General features: G+C 39.4%; 1 protein-coding gene across 10 annotated transcripts in view; it reads right to left on the bottom strand.

Annotated features, from left to right (window-relative positions):
* Positions 1-416: 416 nt before the first annotated feature.
* LOC146503363 (muscleblind-like protein 1) overlaps positions 417-23457 on the bottom strand; it is a 73127-nt gene continuing 50086 nt past the window's right edge. For 2 of the 10 annotated variants that reach the window (XM_085184538.1, XM_085184537.1), the window contains 8 exons: positions 15263-15487; positions 12343-12582; positions 10304-10357; positions 9325-9475; positions 7482-7517; positions 6594-6685; positions 6219-6288; positions 417-4146 (listed from right to left, as the gene is read on the bottom strand). In XM_085184538.1, the coding sequence (XP_085040664.1) occupies positions 6232-6288; positions 6594-6685; positions 7482-7517; positions 9325-9475; positions 10304-10357; positions 12343-12582; positions 15263-15487 (855 nt within the window). In that variant the 3' untranslated portion in view covers positions 417-4146; positions 6219-6231. Of the gene's footprint in view, positions 6289-6593; positions 6686-7481; positions 7518-9324; positions 9476-10303; positions 10358-12342; positions 12583-15262; positions 15488-23457 lie in introns of all 10 variants that reach the window. The other 8 variants (XM_085184540.1, XM_085184546.1, XM_085184541.1 and 5 more) reach the window with 8 other exon arrangements.

Raw genomic sequence — 23457 nt, 5'->3', positions numbered from 1 at the left:
TACTATAGAAGCATTTCTTTATCGTTTACTGTAGAAAAACAGAGACATGTTGTTGAAATAGTGCTTATTTTTTCTTGAAGATATAACTGAGGGTTTCAGTGCGCGGTTAAACTTCTTAGCAATGACAGAAAGGGGGGTTTCACTGGTGTGGCTCACAAAGGTCAAAGTGGCCTGTATGTGGCCAACAATGTAAAATAAGTTTGACATCCCCTTTAATACAAAAACAAAGATGAATATGTTGTGTTAAGCTTCATTTAACGCTTGTGCTACACACAGCCAGGACAGCTGCTCGCTGCTTGTTGTGCACAGAAACGAGCTCTAGTATTGTAATTTGTGTTCCCTTAAATTACCCAGAACATCCCAACCTTGAGCTCAAATGAAACGACACATTTTAAACAAATTCTCCTTTACTTGAGTTCATTTGTAAATTTTTATTACATTTTTTTATTCATAACAGCAAGAATCAAATATAGCAATGCAGGCCCCGTGAATAAAATGGGTCACGTACTTTTCTCTTAACTCCACACATCCATCAGTGTTGGCACAGCACACCACAAGCTATACTAACTACCTCCATGACTGGAATTATTGCCTGATGCTGTAATTAATAGAAACCAAGGCAAACACAATCCTGTGAGATCCAGAACATACCACACCCCACCTCTTTATAATTTTTCTCATATTTCATTCAGATGATTGGATTTTATGGCTTTAGGCTGTTGCAATCAGTAGTTTTCTCTACACACGCTTTCCAGATGAGGTGGCTGGTATGCAAACATGACGCATCCTTTCAGGGGGCCCGGAACAGTAAAACAAGCAGAAACAAACTGCAGCAGAAGACAGAATACATCATCTTAGCACTACAAGCAGAGAAAACAAACGACAAACCAAAAAAAGTTCAGTTTACATTATATCATAAAGGTAAGCATGCGTGCTTGTAGAAGATGAGAGATGACTAAGGTGATCAGGACAAAATTTCAAACTAACTGGTTAATAACCAAACTACGAAGCAGTATATCATTCTGCAGTTATTCTTAAATTCTGACCTGATGTTGAACTACGATCGGGTTCGGTCAGTTTCATCTACTAGAAGCACAGCTTACATAAACATAAAGAACATACTTATAGCTATGGTGTTTGTGTTGCATGTATTTTTAACTCTCCAAGTGGTGAAACTTCAGTGAGTATATTCTCAGGAATCTTTTTTTTTTTTTAAATAAACCACTATTCTATTTTTATATTTTTTTTAATATATATTTTATTCCATTACATTGATAGAATATTGTATACTGTAAATACATCTTTCTGTGTAAATGTTTTCTTAATCAATATTACTGTGTTGTGATTTCTTTTTTTAAACTGTATATGTATTTCCTTTAACATGCATTCCTCTCTGAGTACAGTAAAGAGACAGGACGTGTTGTGATTGGTTGGGCCTGGGCGGGCGTGGCCATGACACACACCTGTGCAGTACAGGCGGGTTGGGGGACCAGACAAACCCAGTCAGGCCCTTACCCTGGAGGCTAGTGGACGCCTCCTCCGGAAGGTTACCTGGCAAACTACAAGCTGCTGACAAAAAAGAAGAGCAACACTTGGCCTTTTCTGAAAGGGGTAGGAGAGTGAGAACTCGGTGCCCTTTTGATGCAAGCAATTTTGTTCAGCCTTTCATAAGATTTTTTTTTTTTGTTATCCTAGCAAAATTCCTTGTCTTGATAGACATTATTTTTTTTATTCAAAATAAGATCTCAATATACATGATTCTTTCTTTTTTGACTATGTACAGAAGTGCAAAAAAGTCAACCATTATCACCTCAAGATTCCCCACCCCACCCTTGTTGTTTGCAGATGGCTGGGTAAGAAACGAGAGCTCAGACTCAGTTTCCTACTCGCCACGTTCACCTGACCCCGCCAGCAACGCCCCCAAAAGTGATCAAATATGCAGCTTGTTTTCCAACATGGCCCAATTTCCAGGGAGAGTAAAAACATTAAAACAATAGTTACTATTTGAAATGGATACAGTAGAAAATAACATCTTTACTCTAAACATCTAAGAACTAGATTTTTATAATAGTCTTTTTTTTTTCTTATATGACTAGTTACAAACCTTACAATCATTAAAATATTACTCATTTATTGGCGACGGTTGCCACAGCGACAACCTGGGCCTCTCCGTTCTATTATTTCATTACTTTTAGATACTCATATAAAACATCTTTGTTCAAAGAAGACAAAAAAAAAAAAGACTAGCGAAATGAACAATATGCATACAGTTCAACAATATGCATAACGTAGAAAATATTGAGTTTACAATTGTAATCATACGAAAATTAACATTACATGGAATTTCAGGGAACTGTGCATGAGGAACACGCAAACACACACACTGTACCTTATATTCATTATAAGAAAGATAAATACAATAAGCCAAACTGAAAATCTGAACTAATATAAAAAAAAAAAAATCATCCAAACAAAAAAATAAAACAATTGTTGTTGTCTAACAAAGAAAACCACAAGAGAGTTAAGAAAACACAGACAAAAAAAGTGACAGTTACATAGTGCTCTCTCTGTGTGTTAATATGGCGTGGATTAGGCAACTGGATGGTTCAAAATGGCATGTTGCATTGTGCTGACCCGATAATACATTCTAAGGCTTTGGATGAGTTATACAATCGTTTATATTCTTGCCACTTTCCCTGTACTTTCCACCAATTGACTATGCCTGAAAAAACACCCAGAATATTAAAAAATAAAATAACATAAAGAGTTCTAGAGATCTACTCCAAACACTCGATCCTTCTTTGGGCTACATATTTTTAAGAATTTAGCCCCACTAGTCTATCCACAACACCTAACAACAGTGACACGAAAAGACTTTGGCTGACTATCTGAAAAACAGTTCTTAGGTAGACATAAGAACAAATACTCTTAAATATGTCTGACTTTATATACACTACACTGAATTTACTTTAACCTGTCTTAAAATATGAATAACGATACCAATGAAAAACAAATCGGGTCGTACAGGTCGCGTATTTGCCAGTCGCACTGTAGATTTTGACTTCTGTCTCACGGCAGCGTGGACATCATCTGATCCTGACCCTGTGGTGTCATCATAACAGTTTCATCGCTGAGAGAGCTTGTTTGGTCTCTCACCCAGGCTGAGATCTCACAGTCTACTCGTCTGACGTTTAGAGTCAACGGACTTAATGGCCGCACAGAGCTCGGATTACGAGTCATTTCACGTCTAAACAACTGACATCAACAACAAAGTTGAAGAAAATAAAATGAAAAGCGAATCATTCAGTAGAAGATTTATGCAAAGCACACGATCCGGGGACGGTCATCTAATCAATGGGGCGATGGTGCTCTTAGGGAATCACAGACAATGACGGGCTATGACATTGGACACTTCATGCTGTCCAAAAGAGAAAAGAGACGTATTAAAGGGAGTCGTTGAGTTGCAACACTTTGTAACACTGCTTCTATACCATTCATGTAGTTTGAGATGTATGGCACTTTACAGGGAGGCCTGCAACATTAAAGACATGTGCTTAAGAGATAGAAAGGTAGGCTACAAAGGTTTGAAAGACACCTCACAGACATTCAGTTGCTATTTTGCCTCTGAGTGCACTCATGTAACTTCCCTTATATCAGGTTTAACAAAATCAAATCATTAACAAAATCATTGTGCATGCATATGTGATTCAGTCAGATTATTTGTTTCGTTTTTCCTCAAATGAAATACAAGGTGCACCTTTGTGTAAACAAAAGACCAACAACCGATGAATAAACACGCACAACGTAAGTCATGATTCTTGGTCAGCAGACGTACCGATTCAGTCGACGTGTTCAGCGACTGCTCCACACATTTACCTTATGTTAACATTCAAAGTGTGTCTGGTGAATAAAGGTCAGTTGCCTCTACGGAACGCGAGGCAGTCTTTGATGCGATGTTGTTCTTTTCTCTTGTTGTGTAATAGTGTGCATGAAGTACACATGAAAACGCTTCTAACAAACTGTGCCTCCTATGTTAACATGCAGATTTATTCCAAACCAGTTCGGTCCTCCGTTTCGCTCCTGATGTTACGAGCATGAAGGGTGACCGCTAATCTTGGACTCGACACCAGCACGCTGCAGCGCCATCTGAAAAGACGTGCATGAAGTGCAGGAGGTCAGTTGTGAGCAACGGCAAAATGGCGAAGCAACGCTAGTGAGTTTACTGCTGACTTAGAGTTCAATCAGACAAGAATGCTGATAATAAGCCTCAAAGTTTCTTTCTAAAATTTCTGTCTAAAACAAATGAATGTATCGTTTCCATAGTAACTATGAATTACAAACTGTACTTCAACCACTCATTTGTTTTATTATTTGTTTATATATACATATAAAGCGCTGATTTTTTAAAAATGTGCAATCATATATAGAAATACAGCATGTAAGGCAAAAACTGATAATTTACCATTTTAACAACCTTGAAAGTCAATACTTGGTATGACCACCTTTATTCTTCAACGCTCTAAGGGAAGCTTACTTGCAGTTTCTTCAAGTAATAATAATAATAATAATAATAATAATAAATTTTATTTATAAAGCGCCTTTCAAGACCCCCAAGGACACTGTACAATAGATAAAAACACAAAGTAGTGTTCAGGAATAGTCGTACAAAATTCTTGAAGGACAATGATGTGATCCAGGCTTTGGAAAACCACTGAATAACTGGAAAATGTTCCACTTGTTTTTCTATCTGTTGTTACTGCAGTGTGTTTGCGATCACTGCCCTGCTGAAAAGTGAGGCGAATGGTGTTGCACGGTGGATCAAAACGATGATAATTTCATCAGTTATGTTCTCCAACACCACAGGCTGAAATACACCTCAACACTGTTTTACAGAGGTCCGTAGATGCTCACTGCCTTACTTGTCTTCTGACCTCCTCTTTGCATATTGATGGTGATTTGAATCAAAAATTCAAATTTACTTTTTAGCAGCTTCTTGAAAACAATTCAGCAGATCCATTTATGATGGATCAACTGAAATGCGGCAGCTGTGTCAAACTCCTTGAAAACAAAATCTAATGAATGAGAGGTGGCTCAAAACTTTTGCACAATAATGTACAAAGTTATAGTTAGCGAAAATCAAGGCAAACAAAAAGGTTAAATGAAGATCTCTGAGGGGAGGCAGACTATTTCATGCACTGTTACTGAATATTAGAGCCCATTAGCTGCACAATTATCCAATATGAACATATTTCTTAGAAGCACAAGCTGCTTTAGAACAAGATGTGATATTTGACATTTTTGATGTTACTTATTTGTCATCAACGTTATTAGTATCTTATTATTTCATATATTTTATTAACTATTTTTATGAGTTTTATATCGACACAGGTTATATCAATCAATTCTATAATACATTGTTTATGTTCTACTTTACTAAAACACTTAAAGAGCTGAGATATTCAAAGCTGTATTAAAAACAAAACAAGTGTATATGTAAAAGTATGCAAACACTGAGCGGCTGAAATTAATTTGATCTAGTTCAGCTGTATGATGACTATCATATCGTAAATCTCATCAGCGGGGAATCAGGAGCGCAAGAAAATCTGATGGATCACTGTGAAAACTTCCACAGTGGCCAAGTCATACAAGACAAACAGGATATTAATTCATCTCTGTTGGCTTGTGCTGTTTGATAGTGTGGAAGCTTATTTGCTATTCCTGGCATGTTGTACCTGCTGGCAGCTTACAAGCTAGTTAATGTTTCCAGCAACCATTTAGAATCACAACTTTAAATATTGGCAAACATTTCTGTATAAATTTCAACATGCAGAGAGGGAATGTAAACAGATAAGCACTCAACGCTCTACTTGGCAGCTTTTAATACATTTATTTATATTTCATTTAGTTTTTTAAATTCTACCTGTTTTGCTGTGTTTCTGTTGATTATTCTAAGCTAAGTTAAGCAGCTCCTGACTCCAGCTTCATCTCTAACCTTCAAATATGAGCGGAGACGTAATCTTCTCTTCTAACTGCTACCAAGTAAGTGAACAATTTTATTTTGTAAAAAACATTCCTGATTAGAACCTTAACTCCCCCAAAAAACAAACAAAAAAAAGCTTTTGCAACTCTGTCACATCAGGGGTTTGGAGGTCTTTTTCAGAGGAAAAAGATTTATTGTTCGAATGCATTGTGTGAGGTGCTGGAGGTGCAGTACATACTGTTCTGAGACTTCTACATCTGGGTCACATACTTGTGACTAGTCAGATGGTCTGCAGATATTATTGGAATCTGATTGGGAGGAGAAAAGACAAATAGGGGAGGAGGGGGGAATGGGAAGACAGAGGGAAATAAACAGAAGGGTCTACTGCAATGAGGACAAAACCACAACCGCTAACAAGCATAAGCATAGCGATTATGTCTACAATCACAAATTGAGATATTTAGAAATAACTAGCAAAGACCAAAGTTGAGCCTTGTGCACCACTCATGCATTTTTCATTTCATTCACATTGAAATCGTACGATTAAAGGAGAAAAAGTCAGAGGTGATAGCAGAGGTGAAAGACTGTGAAAGAAGGCAGGAGAGGAGCAAACCTGATTGGCTGTTGCTGTTGCAAAGGGAACACTTGTGGCAGATGTGGTGGCTGCAGACACAGTGGCTGGGGTAGCACCGTGCATCATGGGTACTTGGAGGGGGAAAGATCACACAGGCAGTTGAACCAGAGCAGATTTAAAGCTTTTAATGCTTGACACTTCATTTGTATGTCTGTGTATAGAATGCTGATAAACATGAGATCTAAACAGGTTCAGATTTATTGTCTGCTTTCTAGCGATCTTTAACGTTCTATCTACAAATATCTACAATAACCTGCTGTGGAAAAAGAAACGAAACGTCAGGGAAATTATTTAAATAGCGGCTAATTGAAATTTGGACGAGCATATATCAGGTGGCAGCGTGTTATTTTCTTGGCGGGGAGCATTCAAAACTGAATAAGAGAGTTCACTGGGTTTTGCAAAAATTACAGTACAATCAGGATTGCATAAACTTCACACAACATCTCTATACTTTCTTCCGCTACCACTGATAAATCCTCATGTTTATTTGGCATTGATAACCAGACAGTATAATGAGGTGCTCAAGAGGTTAAAGAGGTTGAAATGTAAGTTAGACAAAGCAGGGGCCAGGGGATTTTGAACTGCAACAAGCATTAGGTGACAGACAGATCTGTGGTGAAGCAAAAAGGTCTACAGTACAGAGTAGTAAAGCACATCATTTCCAATTGAAATTACACAAGTATGCTCACAATCAAAATTTGCAATTTACATTTGAATAGCCTGTGTTGAAAAGACACTGAATATCATTTTGAGTACATTTCAAAGTCTAAATTAAAAAAAACAACTGTGCTCACTTTATGTGGTGAGTTAAATGACAGTGACTACAATGGGGTTCAAAGATAATCAATAAGGAAAGCTGGCACCTACCAACACTTGTTGCAGGTGTCATGCACAATATCGAGCCTGCCCATCATGCATTGCAACAGGGAGTGGAGTGAATAGGGGGGAGAAGAAATCAGCAAAATGCATTACAAGTGTTACAAAGTCAGACAATATTGGATTCATTCTGGATGTAAACATGTGAACTCTTTCATAGAGTGGCCACAGCTTATTATATAACAGCATTGGTTATTATTACTTTCTGCATATTTAAGAAAACATATGCATGCAAGTTCTGAGTGGGAAGAGGTGTGAAAAACTGAAAAGGAAACAAAACTTGCTGGCCAACCCCAGTTTACTGTTCAACTTCTCCATTAAACTGAAGGGCAAATTAAACGCTACCACTACCCCAATTTTCCTGTCAGGGCCATGGCAGCTGTTTGTACGGTGACAGGTTTGGATGGCTTGCTTTTTAAGCCCTCAAACAGTGTAGCTGTAGTGATCTGACAGTCCAACAGAGTGGGACATAGGAGGATCTGAGGATCTGAATGTCTCACAGATGGGAATCGATGGCAGGCTATTGTTAGGCTGTCACAGGAGAATATGGGGCACAGTTAAAGATGACTATGCAGTGCCCAAAGAAGAACATTTAAAAAAGCTGTGTGTGTGCATTTTGTGCATGCACATGTAGTGTACACCTTGGGTATAATTTACACTGGCAGAGAGTGAGGAAGTGCCCCTCATGTTCCAGCAGTCGTGGATTGTCTTGCCCCATTTTTCAGAATTTCAGTTCAATTAAAGTCATATCTTGCTCCTGCTGTTCCTTGTATTTCATATAATGAAAAAGTCTTATAATATTTTTATACCACACAAAACATTTTGAGCCCAAAATGTTGATTTGTGACCAATTTAATTAAATGTATATTCCCCATGTAAATGTAACATCAAATGTTCAACTTAATGAACATTTTAATAAATATTTAAATAAATAAAAACTTTGATTTATTTATCTCAGTTGCATCTTATTCAAAATTACTGCTTCCTGTTTATTAGGATGATCTTTTGAGCATGGTTTATGTGTATTACTAAGGGTGTTTTCACACATGCAGTGCTTAGGTCATTTAAACTCTGGTTGGTTTTTTCCCTCAGTGCGATCATTTGGGCAGATGTGAAAACAGTAATTGGACTCAGGTGTAAAACAATCGCCCCGAGACCCTTTGGTTCCAAATGGACTCCAGAGCAGTTCGTTTTTCATGTGAACATGATCCGACCCAACTGCGTTCCAAGTTTGAGCTCAAAAAGTTCCCGTTACCATGTGTGCTTTGTATTCTGAATGCGGCAAGGTACTATAAATGTGCCAAAGTCTGTGCGGGCAAACAACTAACCATGAAATGAATATAAACTCTCCACTAGTCTAGAATGCAGCACCTTCTTCCTGTATTTACTGTTGTTTCTCCAGCCCCAGACTCATCCGGCCAATAAGCAGCCTAAATATTTTCACGTTGTTTTTGTAGTGAAGCACTTTGGTTCACTTGGATTTCTCCGCGTGTGAAAACAAACCAAACCACCGGGAAAAGCTACAAGTTTACAAACTCATGAACTGACTGGGGTCAGAGAAAAGAAAAGAAATACAGGTGTAAAGACATCCTAGCACTGCCTGCCTGTTTATAAATGAAAAAAATTAAACCTTTTGACTATTTCTCTTCCCACTTGTGACACCAAAGTTATGACCATGCAGTACATATATGTGCAAATAACACTGTGCAAGTTTTTCCCCCATCATTTCACACATTCAGCCAGTCAGTGCAGATACCAAACCATAATCAAAGGAGTGTGAAATGTGAATAGGATAACTGCAACAAACACCAGTTAAAGAAGACTCGGACCTTACCTGATGGTATGAAGGCAGCCTGCTGCTGAAACTGCATGTTGGCCAGGGCCTGTTGGTACGGGAATACACCAGCATTGAACATAGTGGTGGCACCGTTGGCTTTTTCAAGTGCAGGTCTCTTTGGTAAAGGAGGCAAGACGGGAGGGAGCCCCTGAAGAGGGGACAACATCAAAACAAAAGGATGGGAGTGAGGGAAATCAAAGTATGGTAGCAGTGACATTCAGGACAGAGAGAAGAAAGAAATTCATTAGAAGATTAAATTGCCCGTCAAAACAGCGATCAAATATATTGGCAAGCAAGCAGTGGACTACATTACTTCTGTCAGAGCAGGCGGACAGAGGTGCTAGCTGACAAAAAATAGTGTGACATATATCTTACGACAAGCATAAAAGTCCTCAAGATATTGTCATGAACCTTTTTACACGATTTTAGAATATTACAGTAGATACAGTCAATATTTTGCTGGCTGAGAACTCGAATTTTCCGTAAAGAGAACTTAGCAGCTGCTTAATATAAGCTGAAGCACAGATTGTTGGACCACCAATGGAAATGATGTAGTTAGGGAAAGTTGTCAGCTCCATGATAATAGTAAACTATACGCCATGTTAAGACTGTCATGACATCTCTTTACCAGTTACACATGCAGTATGGGAAATGACCAACACATGCAAAGACTACCATAGCTTATACCACAATAAACGTTTGCATTTCCATGCTTCCAGTGAAGTGTTTTTTGAGATTCACTTAAGGTGATGAACTGACATTGGAAAATGTAGTGCATTTCCAGTTTTGAGCCACTGTCCTTATTCTTCATTGATGTTGATTGGAATCTGTTTTTAATCTTAAAACGTCAAACCAAAGGTTACAATCAGTTCATCACCCTTAAGTGCTTTCTCATTCAGTTAGTTAAACACAGCTTCAAACTATATCTATCACACCACAGCTGCATGCCAAGCTAAAAGGTGAAAGGTCATAGTACCAGATCAAAAGTTGCGTCGAGGGGTCGCTTCAGTGATTTGACAGCCGACTGAGTCTTAATTAGCAGGCAGCGAGCACATGATGGCAATGGGCCAATGGGGTTCAAGCGCATTAACAAAAACCAGCAAGCGAAGGTGCGTCATGGGGGCAGCAGTGCAGTGTGGGTTGGTGAGGAAAAAAAAACAAACAAAAAAACAAACAAACAAACAAAAACAAATCATTGGAATGCAATATACAACAATTACAAGACTTGTGCATGCACATTAATGGCTTTAGGGTTACTGAAAAGAATTACAGCCCTTGGCAAACTTTGCTGTCAGAAGAAAGTTTTGATTTTCATGAATACGAAAATTCTATGCTATGGTCCAGAAAAGATTATTAGCCAATGAATGAGCTTTGATCAAATACATTCATTTGAAACAGACTATAAATATTATCTAATGTGATTCTGCCCTCTGCTCCAGATGCACTGCTTTCTTAAAGCCTGTGGTGGCTGGACTATGGCAACTGTACTGAAACTAATTTCCCAAAGTGGCACATGACTCTTGGTCCTAGGCCCGTTTTAAGGGTCTTAAACGACTTGTGTGATTCTCCTCTTCCTGTGTTTTCTGTTTCATTCACATGATTTGAATAAACCATAAAAAAAATCACTGACATCTTCAGATGTGTTTGTTCCTAAATTCTTACTATAATGATCCTAGGGTACATGTATGTATCCTATCTCCTCTTTAACAGGTGGGCCAATCCGAACAAAACTTTTGTATCACATACACTGATTATGAAATTGTAGATACATTTTAAAATGTTTTATTACTAAATCCTTTGTCCTGTCTCTGTCCCATCGCCCCCAGCCGATCATAGCAGATGGCTGCCCCAGATGCTGCTTCTGCTGCAGGGTTCTTCCTGTTCAAAAGGATTTTTTCCTTCCCACTGTCGCCGAGTGCTTGCTCATGCAGGGTTGTCTGATCGTTGGAGTTTTCTTTCTAATATTATAGAAAGATATTATATATTACAATATAAAGCTATAAAACACCTGGAGGTGCTTGTTGTGTTCTGGCGCTATATAAATAAAATTGTATTGAATCGTGTCATCCCCCTGCGAATGCGATGCTGTGTTCTCTGTTTGAGATTGTTTCATGTGTCACAACTAAATACTCAATGAAGACTTTGAAAAAGCGTCACAGGTCTGGCTATTTGTAAGAAAAGAAAAAAAGAGAACAATAATTTAGTCTAATTCTATAGATACACTGTCGTAATAATTATCATTTTGCCATTATATTCATACTAATTGTCATTTTATATCCCAGGAAGTTACTACATTTTATTTGGAAAAGATGAGATTGGACATGATAAATGGCAGGCCTGCTCAAATTGTGCTGAATCAATCGAAATAAAGAAATGAAAGGTTAACTGAAATAAAGCTGACCCATATTTTTGAATTCAGTGATGCACAATATTATCTACTTGGCGGAGCACGACCTTTTTACTGTCTCTTTAGAGAAACCGATCGCTGCATTGCGGAAACAAGATCCAAAATATGCCGCAGTCTACGCAATTGTCTTCTCAGCAAAAAATGTTACACATCTATCGATTGTGAAAAAGCAAAATGTAAAAACTAACAAAGCAGCAAAACAAGGAGGAGCAGGCGAGGGGAGGCTCAGTCACATACGAGCACGATTACTGCTGCTGCTAATAAAGCACACATTGACACAAGCTACATCTGTATCGTTTTAGGGCGTGCTGAGTCAGAGCTGCAGAGGCACAACGGCGACTAAAGGTTGAGGTTAAAAGCAGGGTAAAATGTACTGGCTCAAGCAACGCTGTCGATACATAGACAATTATCTCCAGATTAGAGTATTTGTGGTGCAATGCTTCTGAACTAAAAAAGAAATTATTTTTGGAAAAACTATACATTTTAAACTTTAATGTACATTAAATGACATTTAGCTTTAAGTGCTAACAGCAGGTTGTGAGATTGTAATACATGAATGTTTCTCAGTTTGATTTGCTTTTGGAGGTGTAACGTAAACAGATACCTACCATGGCTGCAGCAGCTGCAGCTTGGTTGACTTGGTGTTGGGCGGCTTTGATTTTGGCCTGCAGGTGAGCCGGAGGGTGAAAGTACTTGCACTTCTCCCTCGAGCAGCGGCCCTTTATGTAGTCCATACACACGGTGACTGTGTTGTCGTTGGTGTCGATCATGGTGCTATCTGCAGGATGGGCAAAGCGACAGTCGTTCTCCCCACGCGTGCAGTTACCCCTCTGATATTCCCGGCATACCTGGGGCAATGGTAAGGATTTGATCACAAACCTAACACACAGTTACACACATAAGTTACAAAGTTACTGGTGAGTCCACGTGATAAAGCAATCAATCTGCTCCGTCATTTCACATGGTATCAGACAAGGTAACCGATCTTAATGATGGGTTCGGCCATTAATGTTGATGGATAAGCAGAACAGATCCTAACCAACGTTTACAGACTCGTTAATCACACCGCATTCATCCATTATTTAAACGAGAACTGTTTTTGTTCTCCCTGAGTCGGACAGAAGGGGGCAGCACTTGCATGAAGAATCGGGAAAATGCCTTCTTCGTTCTGAACGTACAGATTCAATGAGGCTCATGGGAAATATGAAGCTGGTTACCCTCGAGGGAGGCTGTAGCTGACGTAATTGTCAGCCGCTGGCACACGGTAGCAAACACACGCACGCACACACACACACAAAAGGTGGGTGTATATATATTATAAGGCAGCACTGTTTTTTTTTTTTTATTTAGGCACTTAAAGAGCCTTGCAATAACTTCAGATCTCTGCTCTCGGCGCTCCATCCGACCGTTGAGTCTGAACTGGATTCGAGATGCAATCCTCCGCCAAAAGAAATGCAATTTCATGGTGCGTTGTATCGATCTATCAGTTACTGTGATGGAACAAGCCATTTACTAAGTCTGTTTACCAGTCTCCCTGTCTGCGTGCATAAAGGATTTGATTTGTGGTGGACCGGCTGCCAGACAAAAGGCCACCAGCACCGTTATCTGCAAACTGCTCTGTCTCCAGTCCTGACAGCTCATCATCTACGTTCACTGACTGCTGTGAGTGATGGCGTTTCTCTCTTTGCCTGTCCCTTGTTTCTCGTGGGCACCTCTCCCTTTCTCAGATATGTATGCCTACACGTGCACACCGCCCCACCACTGCTAACCAGTAACTACTGTTACTTGTCTTATTTTTTTTTAAACGAGAGACTGCCTTGTTGTCAGGCAGATGTTGTAGAGGCGGGTGAGGGAGGGAGGAAACTTCAAGAGAAGGGAAATGTAAGCGTGGTTGACGAATATAGAGTAAAAAGACGAGGATGGAGATGGAGGAGAAAGTGAGAGCCTTTGGTGATGAGGTGTATGTAGGCTGTCATAGGGAAAAAGAAACAGGAGAGGACGGAATGATAGGATTTGATGTTCTCGGGACCAGATGTCTAACTATCCCCCTGAGCCACTTGCATCACCATGGTTGCAGGTGACCAACATATGACTTCATGCATGATGACATGTTGCAGCATACCGTATGTAAGGAACAGACAGCAAGACTTCTGGAGCATATTTTCTCAAGGAAAACTGTCTGGGGCATTGTCTTCTAAAATTGGAATTTCTCACAGCCTAAAGGAAACAGTCCGTAACACATCAACTGAGCGGTATGTATGTGTGTCGCTCCACAGAATTCCAGCTATGTTTACTTTGAACGACACACACTGGAAACTGAAATATGACTGGCCCCTTTCTCTAAGATATTTTTAGCAAACCTAGTTCCTTTCAAATTAAGAAACTAGGATATGAAATCTCCTCATCAAAAAGCTTCACCCACACATGCAGACTCACTACCTCTCCCGCAGCCTGACCACCGCAGATGCCGTTGACCAACAGGCCTCTCTATCTAAAAGCAAAACAGTGGAATGAGGAGAGTATTTCTGATTTGGCTGATAAATAGTTCATATTCTTTTGCTATCGATCTTTTGCAGGACAAATCGTTTTAATCCTTTGTCTGAATCGAGAGGCGCATGCTCTCCTGCTCGCGGCGTCTTGCCTCCACTTATCCTTAACCTGTACAGCATGACTTGTACTAACGCCTCCATAAAATTCAGTCAGCGGCCTTTGCTTTGTTTCTGGTATCTCTGTCTCTGCCTGCTCCAACCCCTCCCCTGATGACCACAACAGGTCTACAAATTGATTTCCTATCTTCCGCCTCCATCTCTCTTTCCTGTCAGCGACCTGTTCTGTCGCTCTGCATGTTGTCGATTCATTCACTTGGTCCAAAGACTTACTCAGCCTCGCCCCCATTAATTACCCAGCTACCCAACATTACATCTTAAATGTAACCTTCCTGCATTCTTGCACGCCTCCTGCCTGCCTCCAACGATTTCCCCATTATTCCGCTGCCACTGTTTCTCGGGTGGGGCTACATAATGGATGAGATTGACTTACTGTCCAATTAATGATTATCTGAACGCAGCTGGAGGAGGGGCGCTCATCAGGTTTCAAAGAACTAATTGCTTTCCGAGAAGAAGTAAAGATTTTTCTGAAAATGACATATGTACATTATAACCCGAGCTTGTGCCGGACAAAGTTATCCCCTTCGTATCGATACAGTCAGCAATGGTAATGTTTGTGGATGCTTTCATTAACATCTCATTCTCTTGCTTAAGTCTGAGAAATAACTCTGTCTTGGTAATGGCATGTAGTTAGTATAACAGGAACGGTGTAGATACACAGACGTACAAACAACACCGTTAATATTGAACAGACAGCTTCTGTTAGAAAGGTGTGAAAAAGGTATTTCTCCCAATCGTTTTTTATAATCTGCGAGCGTCAAAGGAATCACAAAAAATTATGCAAATCCTCCCGATGTGCTTACATATATTTTTCCCCCACTTTTTCTTGCGAATGTGTGTAAATGTTTGTGTTCCTCCTCACCTCCAGTCTGTCTGTCCTCATGAGTTTCTGTGCAGCAGCGGCGGCGGCAGCAGCAGCAGGTATGGGAACGCTGGGGTTGCTGGTGACCAGTACGGGGGCACTGGGCAAGATGTCAGCGGGCATCAGGCCGGGCGACACAGGGCCAAGGTAGGGGTTAAATGCAGCAGCCGCTGCTGCAGCGGCATTGGCGTTGGTTGCAAGGCTGGGTGTGACTGAAAACATGGGCTGAGAGCACATGCAAAATAAGAGAGTTGGTCAAAGTTGATCCACAATGATTTCTCACAGTCTATGTATAAAGATGCTACATATATAATCAGTGTTGGTCAAGTTACTTGAAAAAAGTAATCAGTAACTAATTACCGATTACTTCCCCAAAAAAGTAATCCCGTTACTTTACTGATTACTTATTTTCAAAATTAATTACTTAGTTACTTTTTTAAAACACGCTTTACACCCTGAATAGGTGATAAAGCGATAGATCTTTCAGCCCAATTCTACTTTTTCTACATAATCCATCATACAAAATGTAATCAAATGGAAAAGTCTCTTTTTAAAACTTGTTTTGTTAGTTTTAATCTTTTAACTTTAAGCATCAAGCAAAAATGTAATTATATGCAACATTCTCTGACTGGAAGAAATTTGTTTAACATTTAAACTTATTTTCTACACATTCCAGCACATAAAATAAAATATTTTTTTGTGCTACACTCACTCTTTCAAATAGATGCAAGTAAAACACAGCAGAAAATAAATAAAGTCAAAGACTAGCGGTCCTGTTGCTCTATTTTCACCTGTAAAGCAGGAGTAGAGTAGGCGGAGGTTTACCCTGGTGCAGGTGTGCCGCAGCGGTCAGTGGAAGGATATGACAGCTTCTCTGTGAATTTCCCATTGCGTCGTAGCTACTCGGTGGTAGCTTGGAAGTTTAGGGGTTTTTTCGCTTTAAAAATAAGTTTTCTTCCCACGCACAGCGGACACTAATGTTTTTGTCACTTTTTATGGAATCAAACTCAAAGTAAGGTCAGTACTTCCACGCTTTAAACGCTGCACGCTCATACTCTCTCCGCACTCCATATATGATCCATTGTTGATCTGCGCACAGCTGTTGTCACGGTTTTAGTAACGCAGTAACGCAGCGTTCCTACGGGAAAGTAACGGTAATCTAATTACCGTTTTTGCAATAGTAATCCCTTACTTTACTCGTTACATGAAAAAAGTAATCAGATTACAGTAACGCATTACAAGTAACGCGTTACTGCCCATCTCTGTATATAATCACATTGTTTCTTCCTCATATAAATATTACGCCTCGTGGATATGCAGCACATGAGGCAGAAATAGAAGATTATCAGTAGCAAAGCAAAAAATAGGAACTCTGATTGTGGATGTGGAAGGAAAGATGCAAAAACAGATAATTAACATCTGAGGAAAAGGAACATGGCTGCTTGTCTTTCATTTGCACTAACGCCCAGAGCAAGCGTCAGTATGTGGTGTCACCTTCTTCCATTGATCAGATGCAATCACATGCTTCATACCCCAGATATTAGACAGTTAGCAGTACTGATGTGAGCATGTGAGTGGGGATAGAGGCTTCACTGTAAGATAAAGTACTGCCTGTATGCGTTGCACTGGAGTTTGACACAGAGAGGAGTATGCACTGCAAAGTTTTCCCTGCCTGATCCTGACCTCAGCCCCAGTCTAAGGATTGTCTTTTGAGCCCCTGCCAACAGGACACAGTGAGTAATAGAGGAGCGGCAGCCAAGGCTGTACTGATACATTCTTCCTAAAACCTCCTCACTGCTCATCGATGACTCAGAAAATCAGAAATAATTCTTTCGGCACTGCCCTCTGGAATGTCTGAAGAGTTGTTTGCGATCATAAGGTGCTCTGGAAAAGCAGATGTGTCTCACTCCAGGTGCTCAGATATCAGTTTGAGATATTTGCAGCTTGGGGTTTGGATGGAATAAGCATGATGTCACCTAAAACATTTGCGGTCATGGGGTTTTAACTATGCAGTGATATCATCTTGCAAAGAGTTTGAACGCTTACTAATAGGCCTTTTTTGGAACACGTCGAAGTTTCGGTGTCGATATGAAAATGAATATTCGCATTAATTAACAAAAACGTTATAACAGAAACATCTATAATTGCATACAGGGCTTAATTACGGTTCAGCAGTATTTGTTTTCACTATTCCCAGTAAAATGTGTTATCCTCTCTTTTTCTGGGGCATGTTTGCTGTTGTTGTTTTTTGCATAACGGTGGAAAACCTAAAGTTAAGTTTTGCTGAAAAGTCCCCGCTACAATTATAATGATCATGACGGTAAAATGCGACGTGACAGTCATTGCACAACTTTATTTATCTAAATTATGGTTTAACCAATTAGCCACTGAACTGGTTATAATGGACTAAGAAACATACTATATAAAGATATTCAATACATATTGAAACTCTTTTTAAACAAGCTTAAATTCAGATTTGAATATTCTAAGATTTGTACGTCAGACGCACTGACCTAGTTTGACCTTTCTTTGTTGTAGTGCAAACACTTTGCCACATGAGCCATAACTTCAGCTCCTAAATATTTAAACACAAAGATGTGGCCAATTACAGCCAACCACTGGAATGTCATTGGATTGTGGCTTCATGCTTTGACTTATTTTATTTTCAAAGAGGATCTGTACTAAACAGGTCCTTTCCTACTGTGAGTGAGTGACAACCAGCTGTGACAGACCCTAACCACTTCACTGTGTTCATGGTCCAATGCATGAAATCAAAGTAGGTTACCTACATACACTGAGGAAGGATGGATAGCTGCAGATAAAAGAAAAAAAAGGGGGAAATAAAATGTGGTAGAGATACTAAGGGTGGAAGAAGGAGACTGAGCTACAAACACACGGTGAGGTTAGGAAGAATAAAGTCTGATTCCTAGAAAGGTAAGTACCCGGTTTTACCCTTTGATCCCTGTGCACAGAACATGCTCTATTTTCTTGACTTTTCTTTGTAGTGGAGGTCTAAAGCCATCTCTCCTCACTGCTGTCATCCTATCTCCTTCACTTTACCTACCTGTCTTACCCTGCCCATTTATCTATTTCGGCTGCATTCCCTTCTCCCTTTCTTCTTCTGCTGTGTCCTTCTTTGTCAGCTTGTCTTTCTGCTTCTTCTCTCGTCTTGCTTTCTCTCACCCCATGACATAAACAGAAAGGAAGGCTTTGCAATTCCAGGGAGATCTATGCTTCTTTAAACCCCATCCCTCCCAATGGGGCTCTCAACTCAGCCTCTCTTTTCTAGATAGGGTTGATAAGCCATCAGCTAAGTGTGCACTTGCAGATGTGCGTCAAAGCACACAGCATCTTTTGAACTCCTTTGAATAGTGTTAGACAAATTCACTCCAGTGCTCTCACTTGAACATAAAGGGACAGTGGAGATGACAGAGGAATTACTTCAAGCCTGACTGGCAGTTCTCATTGTTTCTGTAAGGTCTCTGGATCGGTCACGGAAGGATTCATTTGGCTGAACGGGGCTGTGGCTATCACCTTGAACATCCTTGGAGCATGCTGCACATACATAGAGCAACATCTTAATTCAGTTTGTTGTGTGTGTATGTTATACGGCTTTATGGATGTGCTGCTAATCATTTAAAATAATTCCCTTCATTGCCTTAAACCAGGACTGGCTATCCATCCATCCATCCATCCATCCATCCATAGTTAGAACCTAACCCAACTGCCTATTTAATCCATTCTGATTTGCTAAACATAAATGACCAAAATAAAGGTACACATACTAGTTTTGTAAAGCAGTTACTAGTTTTTTAGTTTCCTATATTATGCAATGTACAAACAAAAGGAAAAGTAAGAATAAACTTTTATCAAATTAACTAATTCTGTCAATTTTCTTTAAGCTAAACATTTTTTTCAAACTCAGTCACAGAACTGTTTTTCATGGCTTTCATGTGTATAGGAATTTCTTTTACCTAGGTATCAATCACATTATTTTATTGTATTAACATGTCTGACACTCATACTTAAGACAAATGGTAGGGGGTGTAGTAAGGATGTTGGGGGAAACAGGAACTCCAGAGGACCAGTCTTTTGTCTCTTCGAGGACTCTGGGAGGTAGCAAGGGAGTGTGAACCTTAAGGTGTGAAACAGCTGTGTACTGCCTTTGTTCCTGGAGAAGGTATTTAACTGAGAGCCATGCTAGGCTCAGAGAGACTCTGCTGACCGTCTGTCCCGCGGTCATACAGGGGCTCCACAAGCTTGTTTGTCTGTTCTTTGTGTGCTTGGGTTAAAGAATGTTAGCTACCGCTCACCGCTCGTCTGCAGGCTTTATTTAAGTGGAAAACTTCCACAACAAAAGTTTTTCAAGTTCATTTAAAGAACACTAAACAGACAAACAACCCAACCCACCGGCAGTCCTATGATCGGCCCGAGTGCTGATCATATGATTGCCCTTATGATCGGTTTACAAATGCTACAAATATTATTTTTAGGGGGGTTTAAAATCAGGAAAAAAAACGTTTTTATCAACCCTTACACACTGTTTATACTTCATACCTTTGTAATATAGTCCTATTTGGAATGTATTTGTTTTATTGAATGTGAAACTGGCAAGAACATTCTGGAACTGCTGGGATTTATTATATAACCACTAAACCTATAAACACTGTCTTTATTGTTGTCATTAAGCAAATCCTAGGAAATTACCAAGTATAATTATGAATGTTAATTTAGCAATAATAAACCGTTAGATGACAAAGCACACAAAATTGCTTATCGCAAATTAGTCTGTGCGTTCGCAGCAGTGGTAGGAAACTTTGTGTATGACTGTTTTTCCTATACTCACTGAAGTGGCATGGATTCTGGTCCTTATGAGCGTCATGTCTGATCAATCTTGTGCTATTTCACATACAGTGCTTAACAAATTATCAGAACACCCAGTATGAAGTGTGTGTCACAGATGATCTTAATTACACAGCATAATTACCAAAATCACTGCTATCATTGTTTCTGTAGTGATTATTCCACCAGTAAACATCAGCTAATCAAAACTAAGCTCCTAATGTTAAAATATAATTGCTGCTGTTATCCGTAAATTTTCAAATGTAATGTTTTACAAAAGAGTTGAAAAAATAACTAGAATGTCATTAATTGAGATTAAGATGCAACATTTCAATTATTTACTTGCTGGACAAATAAAAATGTATGTTATGCTTGATTCATTTCTGACTTCTCAGAGAGAAGTCCAGTGTGCCGACTATTTGGGTCTAAAATGTGAATTCAGTTTGTTAGCTGTTCAATAAATACCAATAAAACAAGACAGCTTTCTGAAATATTTGTGTTTTTTTGTTGTTTTAATGACAAGTCGTCTAATAAATTTGTTAAGATCTGTAGAGTGGTAAGCAGTATGTGCTGCACTGACACTCGATCGAGCCAAAGTTTTGGCTGGCTGCTGTGCCAAATCTGTACTGTGTGATTTTTTTTGTGCCTGCTCACTGTCTTCATATAGTGTGTGTCTGCTTCCCATCATTCTTTGTTTCTACTGGTCATGTCAATGCAGAAGCTTCCGAGACAGCATGTTTGCATCGCACCTTGCCAAACCATTCATGCATGGTACAAACCACAGGAAATAATGGTTTTCAGAGGGCAGCGGTGCTGATGTTACATTTCGGGCCCTCTACAGGAACCTGGGCAAATATGGTGGGAACTAGGGTTGGGTTTTTATAATCGTTTTATCGATTAAAATCGATTCTGGCTTGGATAACGTGAAATCAATTCATTAAAATCCTGCATCTATTTTTTAATATAAATTTATTTTGCCCGAAATGCCAGAATCTCTGGTGAAATCTCACAAAATTTCAACAACCACCAAACAGCTAAGACAGTAAATGAGAGCAGGAACACGGATTCTGCACAAAGACGTAAACACACAGCGCGGACCCGCCGACGGATCAGAATCAGTGAGATGTGACTTTCTCAGCTGACGGCACGGACACGGTCGGGGCTGAAAGCGCGGGTCCGCGCTGTGTGTTTACGCCCTTTTTGCGCTGATCATAAAGCTGTTAGTTTGATGTCTCTCCAAACAATACTGACCGAACCAGCAGCAAAAGAAGATCCAAACTACGCTTCACATAAACATCGTCATGAATTCACTCTGACTTTTACTGTTTTGCTTCCACCACGATGCACAGCTCTCTCTCTCTCTCTCTGTCTCTCACTGTCTGTCTGTTTTCTTCATTATTCGCTTGCTTGTTATGCACAAGTCTACCGTTGTTTACAGCGCTGTCTGCCGACGTTTTTTAGAAAACCTAATTTCTGCCGTTCAATACTGAACAAATTTAAACTTTTTAAAATTATGCAATATTCAAAACGCCGTGTCTCTGATAAAACCGCTGTAACGTCAGAGGTAACGTTCATGTGTTGATTAATGGTTTTCTTTCGTTTTTGATGTACTGCAGAATATTTTTATAAAATCCCAGAACAGGAAAAATCACCTTCATGTGTTTCTGTGTTTTATCTTCAGCTACTTTGACACAAAGGCATCTGCTGTGACGCTCACACCTTTGATAAAGTCTTGCGTGTGTCAGCTTCCTTTTTATAGATACAAAAATATGTAAATGTACTGATGTGAATTATAATATTTCTGACTGTCAAAATTTCCCAGATTCAAATCGAATTGAATCGAATCGTGGATCGAATCCATTCGGGACCTTGTGAATCGGAATTGAATCGATTCTAGAAATCAGTGACGATACCCAGCCCTAGTGGGAATGCAGCTCTCGTGACAGTGTCAGGTCTCCGCTGTCACTACTGTCCCATAAATAAATTCACACTGACATCAAATGTTACAGTTACACAGTTTCAAAATTCACTAAAACCACCATTTTGACCCAGACTAGTGGACATAAAATCCATCTAAATGGATATGGGCCAAACAGAGCCCTCGACTCATTACCACCAAAGGACTGACAAACACAAAACACCTTACAATACTCATCAAAAGACTCAAAAACAAAAAAAATTTACACGAATCCACTACAAACTGTATCTGGGAAAAATATGCTTATTTGCACACTCAGTCACATAGTTACTGAACACACATCTAAATTATACTATATTTGTAGATTTTGCATCTTACACATCTTCGTCTTGTCTCGTCTACAATATCTTGACAATAACTTGAACCAAAGGAAAAAATGGAGTCAAGCTAAGTCCAATGGATATAACTTTTTAGGAAAATTTAAACAAGAGTTTGTGCTGGCCTTTAATTCACTAAAATCTAGCTTCTATCCTTTTTTAAACCCTGATATAATTGTGAGTATTTTTCCGATATCAAGCAACATTTGAGAACCGCTGCTATAAATGACTAAATTCAATTAACATTTTGCAGTTAAATATTTTTTACCTGTTGAAAACAGAACATTTTAGACATATGGTCATTGGTATGGATATTTATTGTAATAATTATCCATAATTAAGCCCAGAATGTTCAAACCGTTATATTAATAGGTAAGTAACCGTAAGTACTCTGTCCACTGACAAGGTCCAGCAAATCAGACCAACTTGCATATTAAAAATGGATGGCTATAGAGTGGTTATTAGTTTTTTGGACGTGTATTTGAATAGAATTTTTTATATGCAATGTGCAGTTAATTGCCACTTTATTAGGTACATAATTATTAATAGCTTTAGGCCCCATTTTGCCTTTAAAACATCTTTAATTCAACAAGGTCTTGCTCAGAGACTGTTTTGAAAAGTGCTTTGTTGGATTAAGATCTTGTGACTGGAGCCCATTGGAGTACTGTGGACTCACTGGCATGTTCAAGAAACGAGATGAGTCTGAGCTTTGTGACGTGGCACTGTAGTCTGTTTAAAGCGGGCATCAGAAGGTGGGTACACTGTGCTCATAAAAAGATATATTCAGGTAGGCTGTGGTATTTAAATGATGCTCAGTTAGTATGATGGGGCGCCAAGAAATTATTCGCTACATCATTAAACCACCACCACTGGCAGCTTGAAAGGTTGATAGAAGGCATAATGGATCTATGCTTTCTTGTTGTTTTTGCCAAATTCTGACCTTACTACCTGAAGGTCACGCTAGATATTGAGATTCATCGCACTGGGCAAAGTTTTTCCAATCTTCTGTTGCCCACAAGATTGGAAAAACTTGAACCTTGAAGCAGTACCCCATCTAC

Source organism: Neolamprologus multifasciatus, chromosome 14 (genome assembly GCF_963576455.1).
Source record: "Neolamprologus multifasciatus chromosome 14, fNeoMul1.2, whole genome shotgun sequence".
In the NCBI taxonomy this organism is placed as follows: domain Eukaryota; kingdom Metazoa; phylum Chordata; class Actinopteri; order Cichliformes; family Cichlidae; genus Neolamprologus; species Neolamprologus multifasciatus.
This window is presented reverse-complemented; position numbering and strand designations above follow the sequence as displayed.